The 12,714-nt window shown below is 43.4% G+C and overlaps 1 protein-coding gene and 1 pseudogene across 1 annotated transcript; both read left to right on the plus strand.

Moving 5' to 3' along the window:
• The first annotated feature begins 1,294 nt into the window (after nucleotides 1-1,294).
• LOC115667812 (protein DJ-1 homolog C-like) lies at nucleotides 1,295-6,586 on the plus strand. The gene is made up of 6 exons (XM_056307816.1): nucleotides 1,295-1,567; nucleotides 2,023-2,265; nucleotides 2,503-2,652; nucleotides 2,731-2,910; nucleotides 3,027-3,104; nucleotides 6,265-6,586. Exons 1-6 carry the CDS (start codon nucleotides 1,295-1,297, stop codon nucleotides 6,520-6,522), a joined length of 1,182 nt encoding a protein of 393 aa, XP_056163791.1. The 3' UTR covers nucleotides 6,523-6,586.
• An 81-nt stretch (nucleotides 6,587-6,667) lies between these two features.
• LOC115667629 (serine/threonine-protein kinase STY13-like) lies at nucleotides 6,668-10,433 on the plus strand (annotated as a pseudogene).
• The last annotated feature ends 2,281 nt before the right edge of the window (nucleotides 10,434-12,714 follow it).

The following is a 12,714-nucleotide window of genomic DNA, read 5'->3' on the forward strand; positions in this document are numbered from 1 at the left end:
AAAAAAATTTTAGATGGATAGAGTTTCATCAACAAGAGTACCTATCCAAAACAGAACCATTTATAAATGAAGTAATCTGTCAAACCTAACAAGAAAAAGGTTGTATTGTGTTGTCACGTAGAGTAAATGAAAGAGGTTGATCCAAGAGTAAACTATAGAAACACGTGTAAAAGAGTAGAGGTTTCTAAAGTGCGTAGTGTACTGAATTTCTTCTGCAATGAATATACATATTTGTTGCAGGTGAATTATAATGGGTACATATCCTCTACCTGCACTAGAGCAAGTTTAAAACTAATCCTAGTAATAGAAGACCATAACGCATAACATTAGTAATGAAAATGATGTTCTGAATTTTGAAAGTTTGATATTTTTTTTTGGTCTGAAAGTTTGATATTGCTAGTATAAAAATTGGTGAAAAGATCCATAGGTACTACTAATTGGAAATAGTCACCCAAGATGCCGGCTAGCATTGCAATAGCTATTTCAGTTCTAACCATTTATTGTGGTCCGGCCAAGCAGTTTTTTGCAGATGGAAAATGTAACACTAACAATGCAATACTGAAAACAACAAGCATTTGACATTTTCATAAAATATGGTAAATCTATTATATTATATATCAATTATTGCAAATGATGGGGGTGAGCATTGGAACCAGACCAAATTCAGCCGATTTTGGGCGATTCCGATTCCTAAAATTTGGAACTAGTGATTGTTGGCTTGATTCCCGATTTCAGTTGTGGGTCGAATCACTCGAACCAGACCGATGCCTTATTTTTATTTGCAAGTTTAGTTACTTCATCATATATTATCACACCTTCGGAGTCTTTTCATTGAGATTTTTATTAATTAAATATCCAAAATATTAAAGAATGAGAGCTTAGACTATGAAAAGAGAACATATCATTGCTGGTTCTTGAACCCACTCGGGAACCATATCGGACCGGTTGGTCGGATTTCAAAATCAGGTGGATCGATTCTCAATTCCACAAATTGGGCATCAACCCTTTTGGTCCGATTCTCGATTCCAGAGTGAAACTGACCCACCCCGAAACAAGTCACTCCTAGAAATTGGTAGGCCCCATGTTGGTCCATCTGGTCCTGCTAATTGTGATAATCCAGATTGATTTTAATACCTACATTAAACTCAGTATTATTTCCTCTTCTTTTTTTTTTTTTCATTTTTTATTGAGCAGTACCCACGCTGCAGAAACTTCAGAATCAGTTCGGATGAGATACTTCCCTCTCCAAAGCGCCGGCGGATGCTCCCTCCCGCAGAGCTCGAGCTCGGCAGCCATGGAGTCTCTGTCGCCGTCCCTCCTCCCTCTGTATCCGTCTCTCAAATTCACGTCCCCTCGCAGACCCTCCTCGATCTCGACGTCCGCGCCTGCGCTGCTCTCTTCTCCGACGCTCGCGTCCGCCACGTCCCCGCGAAGAAAAGCTATCACGCAAGCGCCGCGGGAACGCTCTGCAAGACCCTCCAGGAGGAAGACGCCGTCTCCTCCTCCGCCTCCGACTGTCTTAACGGCGGACGCCGCGGAAGCTCCTCCTCCCGTCGCGGCTAAGAAGGTCCCCTTTGAGATTTTCTCCCCTCCTTTTGTCCTTTCTTTCGTGTAAACTGATGGGAATACAGGGACAAGAGAAGGAGAGGCTGTTTGACATTGAAAGTTGCAGGTTTACCGTTTCCATTTCCATTTGAAGAGGAAAGTTTAGAGAAAAATGGAGAACCCATTTGATGAATTCTCTTGTTTTGTTTGCTGTCCACGTTGTTTGTCTCGGTGAGTGGATAACAACAACAAAAGGTGAAGTTTTGAAAAGATTTTGATGATCCTCCATTATTTCCTAATATGTGGAGGGAAGAGTATAATGGGGAGAATTTGAAATACAATGTCTTTTCGAATGCATTTCTAGCGAAAAAGGTGAAAAATGGTGGGCACAATTTAGATTGGTTGTGACACATATCTTTCAGGAAGATGGAAGTTTTCATCGGTTGGAAAAGATAGTTTGGTCGTAGATATCTGCAGTCTCCTTTAGAGTGCTTATTTGTCTCTTTTTTTTCTTGCTATGTCCTAATACCAATCGGATTTGGCACAGAGGAAATGGAAGCTGTGGTGCTAATTGATGTGCTTCGTCGAGCTGGCGCAAATGTGACAGTGGCTTCTGTGGAGCCACAGCTCCAGATTGAAGCCTCTGGTGGTGTTAAACTTGTCGCTGATGTCTCAATTTCAGACTGCTGTGATGAAGTTTATGATCTAGTGGCTTTGGCGGTACATTTCTTCACATTAATGTGTATTTCCAAAAGTAATAGTATGATGTAAGGAATACGTGGAGCATCCATATGCTGTTCTTAAGCAAGTGATTTTCGCTTAGCTTTTCTTTGATGCTATGATCAAAGTAAGCGAAAGTAGTGATAAAATCACAATAAATAAAAATATAAAAAAAAACTGGGATTTTGCAATCAATCAAGTTGTGGTTTTGTGATAATGAAATTTCTGCTCTTATAGGGAGGAATGCCTGGTTCATCATGGCTAAGGGATTGCGAAATCCTTCAAAAAATCATGAGCAAACATGCTGAGGGAAAGAGTTTATATGGAGCTATATGTGCTACTCCTGCTGTCATACTTCTCCCCTGGGGACTTCTGAAAAGAAAGCAGGTGAGTTGCTATGTCTTGCATTAAATTAGACAAATATACACAAACTGCAACTGGTGATAACATTGTTTTTCATGCTAGACTACTTGTCACCCTGCATTCTTTGACAAGCTCCCCACTTTCTGGGCCGTTAAATCAAATATTCAAGTTTCAGGAGAGCTTACAACTAGCCGTGGTCCTGGAACTACATTCCTTTTTGCTCTGTCCTTAGTGGAGCAGCTCTTTGGTGAGTCTGTCGCTGCGGAAATTGGACAATCCTCGGTAAGGGCCTAGTGCATATTGCGTAAGATTTAATGTTCATCCAAGACTTCCCTAATGAACCGCCTGAAGAATATAGTTCTTAAATTTGATGTCTTCCCTTCCTTTTTTATATATAGCTGATGCACAATGCCGATGATAATCCTAAAAACATAGAGTTCAACAAAGCTGAGTGGGTTGTGGACCATACTCCTCGCGTAAGTGGTATCTCTGAATTTGTGTTCAAGTATTGAGCTCTCCTCTTCACTGTATACCAATGTGTAGGTTTGTTCTTATCAGTTATACTGTCTTCCAAATTCACTGCTATGACCTCTTATCTTCTAAAGCTATAGGATCATATCATGTCATACTTCCTAAAGCGGTACTATCAAAGAAAAATGAAGTACTCATTACCCGAGAGAAAGGGGAAGTAGCAGACTTCTTGTATCTATATTTCATCTGTTGCTTATGCTTGTTCTAATTGTAAAGTCTTGCTCATTCAGATTTGTTCATAACCAGATATACTTTATAACACTGTTGAAATAGATCCTCACCTGGCAATAGAGTACTTCTCATCACCTATCTCATAGTTTTGTGAAAAAAAGTGGCATTGAACCAATCTTGTCAATATAAGGTTAAACTTGAATTGAGTCCTTGATTGAGGTGATGATGCTAACAATCTCTATATTGCCCTCCCTACCCCTTTTCCTCTCTAAGTCATTTCATAAATAGGAAGAAAAATACATACTATGGGATATAGAAGAAAAGGTTTCCAGTAACAAAATAACGGGTAAGAAATTGGTTGTCCCAGGTTTAAAGTGGGACAATGGGAATGTATGGAGGCCTTGATTGCAGTTGTAGGATATGTAGTGTAATTTGAACTATAGAAAGTGCAGTGACGAAGCCAGAATTCTAATAAAGGGGGGAAGAAATGTTCAATGTACTTAACTTAAAGATTTAATTTACATTTGATATTAAAACATGTAGAAAAGAGCACTCCGCAGGTATAAATATTGATATTATCACATGTAGAAAAGAGCACTCCGCAGGTATAAATATTGAAACAATAAATAATGTGTTAGTTGTGGAATGACGAAGAAATCCGACGTGAAATCAAGGGGTTGGGCTCAACCAACCCCTTGAACTGTACCACTCAGATCCAAAGAAGCTTATGTAAACGTCTTTTGGGCCTATTATGACGAGTTGCAAAGGCCAGAGGGGGGGGACAATCCCTGTTTTCCCTTCCCTGGCTCCATGGCTGAGAAAGTGGGTTATTGGATTATATCTGCATATGTGAATTGAGGGGTGAAGAACACTAGAAATGTCAAAACTTGTGTACGGCGCTCACTTTAGTGCCAAAAGTTTGTTTCGGATCACTTAAGTGCCAAAATCGGAGAAAAACGATCACTTAAGTGCCAATGGCGAGAAATTCCGGCCAAATTAATACGTGGCTTTTTTAATTAAAATTTAATCTACGTGGCATTTCCACGTGTATATTTCGAATTTCTCAGTTCTACGTGGCATTTCCAAGTGTAAATTTCGAATTTTTAATTATTTTTTTGATTTTTTTTTTTTTTTTTTTTTTTCTGTTTTTTCTTCTACTTCTTTGTTTGGCCGGTGACAGGACACCGGCCACCGGCCATGGCCGGCCACCTGGCCTCGCCCGGACGAGGCCGCCGTCGCCCGCCACGGGCGAGGCTTGGCCGACCTTCGCCTGAGCGAGGGCGGGTGAGCCCCGGCGAGGGTTGGCCTCGCCTTGCTTGGGCAAGGGCAAGCCCGGGGAGGCGAGGCCGGCCCTCGCCAGATCCGGCGAGGCCGGCCCTTGCCTAGGCCACGGCGGCCTTGCCGGGGTCGCCTTCCCTCGGGCGACGCCGGCGAGGCCGCCGTGGCCCGGGCGAGGCCAGCCTCGCCAGATCGGCGAGGGCTGGCCTCGCCCGAGCCACGGCGGCCTCGCCGGGGTCGCGTTTCCCGGGCGACGCCCGCCGAGGCCGCCGTGGCCCGGGCAAGGGCCGGCCTCGCCTCGCCGGATCGGCGAGGCGGCCGGCCTCGCCTCGCCTCGCCTCGCCCTTGCCCAAGCGAGGCGAGGGCCGGCGTCGCCTCGCCCGTGGCGGGCGACGGCGGTCTCGTCCGGGCGAGGCCAGGTGGCCGGTCACCGGCCAAACGAAGAAGTAGAAGAAAGAAAAGAAAAAAAGAAAAAAAGAAAAAAGGAAAAAAAGAAAAAAAGGAAAAAACAGAAAAAAATTTAAAAATATTAAAATATTATTAAATATTATCCTCGTCAGCGCCGACGTGCCACGTAGGACTAAGAAATTAATAAAATATGGCCACGTCAGATTTCCGGCGACCCAAATTGGAGTTGGCACTTAAGTGATCGTTTTTTCAAAAAAGTGGCACTTAAGTGATCCAAAACAAACTTTTGGCACTAAAGTGAGCGCCATACACAAGTTTTGGCACTTCTAGTGTTCTTCACCCGTGAATTGAGAATAAAGATGTTTTTCCTTAAGGGGTGTTATCTTACTATAGATACTTTTTGTAACCTCTTTAGTTTCTGGATAGCAGGAAATGAGGTTGTTCCTTTGAAAGCGAGTGCTTTTAGGCAAAACCAAAGGTTTATCCACCCGTACTAGTTGAAAAAGAGTTGGAAATAAAGTTGCATTATCATAGCTAGATTTTGGTCAGCACGAAAAAATAGAAGGGCCCTTTTTCTTCTTCGAGGTAGCTAGCTTCACCCATTCTGACCGAGCCTATAGTATCAATTGTTGAGGGTGGGTTTGTTGGAATAAAGATTTTTTAAGTATAATAGAAGGGTTCATGATATGGAGGAAAGCGATTCATAGACAGTACATAAATTTGGATGATCATTTTGACCAAATTTGAACTCTAAGGCGATTAGTTTCCACCAATTGACAAGTTACCAGAGACTTACACACTAAGCTTTGCTTCCACATAAAACTTAGCAATAAAAATTAGTCGCAAGCACCCGCCCTTTGCTTCTAATAGCTTAATCAGGTGGAATTTGTGCACGAAATTGATTGATCAAGCCATGTTACATCTACCATGTGCTCAATGGCTGTAATTATGATGTGTTATCTTCTGTAATTTTGTGAAAAGTCTTTGATTCTCATGCTTGCAAGTCTTAATAGACCCTTCACTTTGAAAAGCTTGTGCTATCAGAGACTCTATAGCTATACTTTCTCCTCAATTGAAAGAAAAGCTGCTTGTTGTGTAGTCCAATTTATGAGTTCTTTGGAGCTTATTTCAGTGTAAATCACTTTCATTGAAGAAAATCTTTATTTCCATCATGCACCAGTTTTCTTTTGTCTCCCTTTTTTCCTTATTTTTTCCAACATCTTTTGTTTCTTTTTAAACTTCAAACAGGTCCTAATTCCAATTGCAAATGGTTGTGAGAACATTGAAGTGGTAACTATAGTGGACATTCTACGACGAGCCAAAGTAGATGTGGTGGTTGCTTCAGTTGAAAGACATTTGCAGATTTTGGCATTGCAAGGCACAAAAATTGTTGCCGACAAGTTAATTGGTGAAGCTGCAGAAACAAGCTATGACTTGATCATTCTTCCAGTGAGATTTTCTTCTGGTGTTTTGCTCTTAGAAGTATCATGTTTTTCGGTTGTGTAAGAGTTACTCTTACAAGAGTTCTATGACTAATAACCTCGAAAGTAAATCAAGACAACAAACTTTTGTTGCTTTATGAGCAGTAGTAACCAAGCAAGAGCTCCAACAGAAAATTTTGGTTACTTGAGGTGGAGGAAGGTTGTGGAGAGGTTGCCTCTACCAAGCAAGGGGGTTTGGAATAGATCAGATTCGATTCGATTCCAGAGTGCGAGGGCAGTCTTGGGTTCTCCCCACTTGTGTCCTTCGTCCAATTCCCAAAGTCAACAGTGCTCTCTGCCCAGCCCAGGTATGCTCTCTTTCAATCCGCTTGCTCGAGGGGTCGATTGCTGCTCCCTCTCTCGTGTTTCCTTCGTATCTACCGTTATTTGCCCGAATATGGCTTCCCCCACTCTCCTATTTTGTCCGCTTCATTTCATTTCTGGATATGTTCGTGTATGGTTGGGCCCCAAGTGAAGTTAGAGGGTCGAATTTTCTAGGGCTTGCTGCTTCTTTCGGTGCTTCCTTAAGATCTTCGCGTGGGTTTTTTAGGTCTAGATTTAGCTGTTTGTAGACCGATTAGTTTCGTCCTATGTTTATGCACCCAGTAGCTGCGCTAGCACTTGTTGCAGCAAGCGTATTGCCTTGTCTTCCCTCGATGAGTTCTTTTGATGGGTGAGCTTCACGGCAAGATGATGCTATAAAAAGGGTTTTGCTACTCTTGCAGGGTTTCCTTAGTACTGTGGACTGACATCTTCAGTTATAAATTGCTTATGAACTGAACAGAGGCTAAGAGCCTGTGCTTTTTTGGGACTCGGAAATGTTGGACGGAGTTCAGAAGTTTCCTGGAATCATCGGTCTGAAGAACCATGATAACAATTTCTATGATTCGTCCCAAGCGTTTTATCACAAGCTTAGCAAGGGTTCCAACATGTCGATAGAGAGTTTTGGAAGCCTGCAAACGAGCAATGGTGGAGGGTCTGTTGTGATGTCCATAGATAACAGCAGTGTCGACTCTAGTGATTCCCATACTCGCATCCTGAATCACCAAGGCCTGCGACGGTGTGCCAATGACAATGATTCTGTTGCGCAGAGTGTGAATCACAGAGGAAGAGTCATGCATGCTTTGAGTGATGGTGCATTGGCCCAGGCTCTTATGGATAACAGTTCGCCAACCTTGGGACTTGAAAAATTTGATGAGTGGACTATCGATCTGAGGAAACTCAATATGCGCAAGGGGCTTTTGGAAAGCTCTATAGAGGTACTTACAATGGCGAGGAAGTTGCCATCAAGATCTTGGAGAGGCCAGAGAATGATCCAGAAAGGGCGCAGCTGATGGAGCAACAGTTTCAGCAAGAAGTCATGATGTTGGCCACATTGAAACATCCTAACATTGTCCGTTTCATTGATGGATGCCGCAAGCCAATGGTCTGGTGCATTGTTACAGAATATGCAAAAGGAGGTTCAGTTCGGCAGTTTTTGATGAAACAGCACAATCGGTCCGTTCCGTTGAAATTGGCTGTCAGACAGGCCTTGGATGTTGCTGGGGGAATGGAGTATGTTCACGGGCTTGGTTTGATCCACAGAGATTTAAAATCTGACAATCTCCTAATTTTCTCCGATAAATCAATCAAGATTGCTGATTTTGGGGTTGCTCGAATTGAGGTCCAGACCGAAGGAATGACACCCGAGACAGGGACTCTCCGTTGGATGGCCCCGTAAGATTATTCACTACTCTTCTCTTCAGGGTTGATCATATTTAAACTCAGCATGTCATGTGGGAGAATCTTAACTTGTTTGTTCCTATCTCTTGCTCATTCAAACTTTCTGTTTGGTTGTCTTGACGAAATTGGTGCTCCAGTATGCTTTTGCATTCTTGAGGCATTGGCACTTGCATAGCAGATTTATTCTTCAATTTCTGAATTTACCTTGTGTTTGGTTGGTTATTCTTTTTTAGATGAAACTCCCACAGAAAAATGCCTACCAGCAAACGTTATAAATTAGCTTTTATTAGGAATACACACTATTAAAATAGCATTTCAGATGCCAATTTGATGTATCCCTACCCCCTGCCACTGGAAGGCTGAAAGTCAAAGAAGGGGCATTAACTAAATTGATTTATGCTCTAGCAAAAATTGAAAAACTGTTTTATCCTTTTATCTAATGAGTCTTCTCTGGAACCTTTCATTCCTTCTCCTTGCCTCCCACTATTTTTTCAACACAAATCAACTAGTCCCTTATATATGAAGTGGCATTTAGTTAGGCCAATTCCTATATAGGAGTTTTAAGAGTAGCTCTAATTCTTGATCTTTAGCTAAAATGTTATGTACACGATTAACAATCACTTGCTGGATGGGTTTGCTTGCAAAGTTGATCCCTTCCACGAGAAGATTGTGATTTATCAGGTTATGCTCAGTTGGCCACCAAATACCGGACTAGACTTCCCTAAGATGTTGCAACCTGACCTGGTCTTTTTCCCCCCTGTGGCTTATTCTTCTATTGTGCGATGGATTTGGTGAGGCTAACGTCTGAAACTTTCGCAGTGCGACTGTGGGTGTTTAATTGGAGTTGGATTTGTATTACAATTCCTTATGTTAATTCTGTTGATTCGGACCACTGGGCCTTTTTTAATTCTTGTTGCTTAAATTTGAATCCATTTTTGTTGCATCTCAGTTCAATATGTGTCTGTAAGTAGGCGACCAAGTATGCTGTGGACCCTCTCGCCTCTACCATGTGGCTTGCAAGATGTGCTATTTAGCTGGCCGCATCTTTATTCGGCGATGTCATGTTTTCTTTAGTGGTGGGCATGGTACCCTTTTTTTCTTTAGTGGCGACGGTCATTTTGTATAGTGTTAGCATGATATCAATTGAAGTTTGGAAGTAAGGATGAAGATGACGGAGCGGAATTTGCTCCCCCATCATATTAATCGTGATATAATCAATGTGTTTTTTTATCTTACTCGTTACTGTTTGTTCCTGGTCATCTGCAACTTTCAAGGCAAACCTAGGTGACCAAGTAAAACTCCTCTTGCTGGAGAGGACATCATGACATTATAGAATTGTAGGAAAGGGACTCAAAAGGCCCTATTGGGCTTGATATGGCTATTGTTGCATCCAACATGTTATTGCACCGAATTCTGTAAATAACACAAGCTGGCATCTCGGGAGAGCTAATAGAAAGCACCATCAAAGTAGCTTTCTAGGTTGTGAAAAATCCTTTGTATATGTTCTAGTCTTCATATTCTCCAATTCTGTCTGTCTATCCTCAATTGCATTTCTTTACTTATTATATTCGTGCAGGGAGATGATCCAGCACAGGCCTTACACAGAGACAGTGGATGTATACAGTTTTGGCATCGTCCTGTGGGAGCTAATCACAGGAATGCTTCCCTTCCAAAATATGACAGCTGTGCAGGCGGCTTTTGCAGTTGTCAACAAAGGTGTCCATCCAATCATCCCCGCAGATTGTCTACCAATTCTCAGCGACATTATGACTAGATGCTGGGATGCCAACCCAGATGTCAGGCCTCCTTTCGCTGAAGTTGTGAGAATGCTTGAGAATGCAGAGACTGAAATCCTGACAACTGTTCGCAAGGCTCGCCTCAGGTGTTGCATAACCCAACCAATGACTTTGGATTGATTCTGAGTTCTTAGGAAATAAGGCCATGGTGACATACATGATACAAGGTCTTGAAGAAGAAGAGAAGGGCTCTGACGAGAAAGTTCTATTTAATCGTCTGCCTAATGGGTTTCTTATGATAAGGGAAAATCTATTGACTATATCAGTGGAAAAATGTGAATGTCGGGTAATACTTGTTTTTTAATTGTAGTCGAAGGTGTTAAATGTGTGTATACTTGTGTTATTTGCTTATACGTCACCGTGACTGTTAATTATGCTGTGTGCACTTGATTGAGGAGTCTATTTGATTTTTACTCAAGCGTCCCAATTTACCAGTGGCCAATCCAAATTCAATGGCATGATATTCATGTCACCACCAGTTGCGTCCTCTTAGTTTTAGGCATGACCGACACAACCAGGACCATGAAAGATAGTAAAGCAACTTAATATTTGCTAAATAGAATTTTCACGAGGAATCACAAGAACAATTGCATATAAGAGAGCGGTGTGGGAATCACAAGCGGTGCTTCAGATTTTCCTGGAAAAAAGGGGGAGGAGGTGCATTCATGCCCAAGAGGCCTACTATATGTTGTGGCTCTTAACCAGAAAGACCCGTCACCTATGGAGCATGTCATTCTGTATATTCTTGTCCAGATGTCTGGAGTCTTGTCCAGATATGTGTGGCAATCGTCTATGCGGAGATTAGAATGGTAAGCATGGAAGGATTTGAGTCCTGAAAGTACTTTCTGACATGGTTTCCAAAGTGGGATTGCTAGTACTATCATATGTCTACGTTGGTCTTATATCTAGTTCACCCTACCTGGTTGGTTACTCTTGTTTTCGTCAATCATATGAATTCATGGTACACATCTATGCCTATTATTCATCAATCTAATTTTCCATTTAAGTTGATTTGGTATCATTTTGGTACTCAACTACGCATATACCAAAAGAACAATTAATTGAGCTCGCTAGAACATTAGATAACTTCAGTGTTGAAGCATTCATCTGACAGGAGAAGGTTCGGAAGATATCAGACATTGGAAACGAGAATACTTACCAAATCAGTTTTTCAACTCGAGTATTAACTAACATTGGGGTGGGTGAGAAGAGGCTTCAATGGTGATTTTTGATGCTGTGACCATAGTGGTAACAGAGGATACTGGTGTCCTTGTCGTCAACTGTAGGGTTCTAAGTACAACTCCGACTCCTTCACTTTCAGTTTCAGCCATGCTCATCAACCATTTCAAGCCTAGGTATGACATTCACGGCTTTAACCTGGGCGGGATGGGTTGTGCTGCAGAAGTCATGGCGGTAGATCTGGTTAATGACCTTTTGGGTGCCCATCCGATGGGTGATCTACATTTGGTACGATAGCAATACCTCGACCTGCTCCTTCTGAATTCAATCCCCGGGTCGGGTCAACGGGTCGGATCTGGGTCGGGTCAACGGGTCGGATCTGGGTCGGGTCCGGAGTCGGGTCGGGTCGGGTCAGCCGGATTGACCCGGCTCGCGGAAACCCTAGCACGTGCGTTGCACGCACCTGGGAACACCCGCGCGTGGCCGCGTGTGTGCCGCCGGGGCTCTCCGACGCCCTGGCGCGTGGCGGTGCGTGCGGCCACTCCCGGCGGCCCCTGGTGGCCGGTGACCACTCATTTTTCTCGTCTCGCGACGATCTATCCATCTATGTGATTTATTCTAACATTCAACGGATGAAAAAAATTAAAATCACATACGAACAGTACCGGCCCGTTTCTCGACTATGGCGGCTCTGATACCACATGTTGGCCGGCCCGTATGGCTCGGCCGAGTGCCCTAGGATCACCATAGCGAGATATTAACGGTACGGTAAAAGGATGGATAGAATTTGTGCACCTGTTTTGGATTCCATCGGCCTGGATGCGGAAATGACGATGAACCGGTGCCGTAGATCTTCTCCCCTGTCACCCCCGAAGTCCCGGTGCTATGAGACCGCCTCAGCCAACTCACGGAAGCCTTAGGTGAGTTTGAGAGCGTTTGAGAGAGATTGGAGAGAGTTAGGTGCAGAGGAGGGACCTGCAGCTCTATTTATAGAGTTTCCAGCCAGGCCCTCTCATAACGGGCCGGGCCGAACTCGGCCCACACAAGCCGGGCCCATATCTGACCAATTAAGAAACCTCATACCCAAACTTATTAGACCAGACCCGTAAGCGGATAATAACAATCTCAATTAATGTAACCTACATTAGGAAAATGTTACATATGAAACTCCCGGGATTGGTGCAAGAGGTGCATTGAGGTCAAATGAGGGCGTGGGGGGTGGAGGAGCTTGGTCATGCTGAGTCTGACTTGGAGGTGCATAGTAATGATCTGTAGGGGTTGTTGACGGTGCAGCAGCCAAGGGGCTACGTGATTGTACAGGGGGCATTAATCCTGGAATATCGATGCAACCAGAGGAAGGAGATGGAGTATCTTGCTCTGACAGTTTGGACGGAGGAGCTGATGCAACAAGTGGTGGCAGTGCCGAATGCTCATGTTCTCTTGGTGAGGGTGGAGGCACGTTTGCTGTTGAATACTCATGCTGCGGAAGCAGCAGCGGCGGCGGTGGCATTGAGTACTGG

Source organism: Syzygium oleosum, unplaced genomic scaffold (assembly GCF_021117445.2).
Source record: "Syzygium oleosum isolate NSW1041296 unplaced genomic scaffold, Sole_v2.1 Sole_v2.60, whole genome shotgun sequence".
Taxonomy (NCBI): Eukaryota; Viridiplantae; Streptophyta; class Magnoliopsida; order Myrtales; family Myrtaceae; genus Syzygium; species Syzygium oleosum.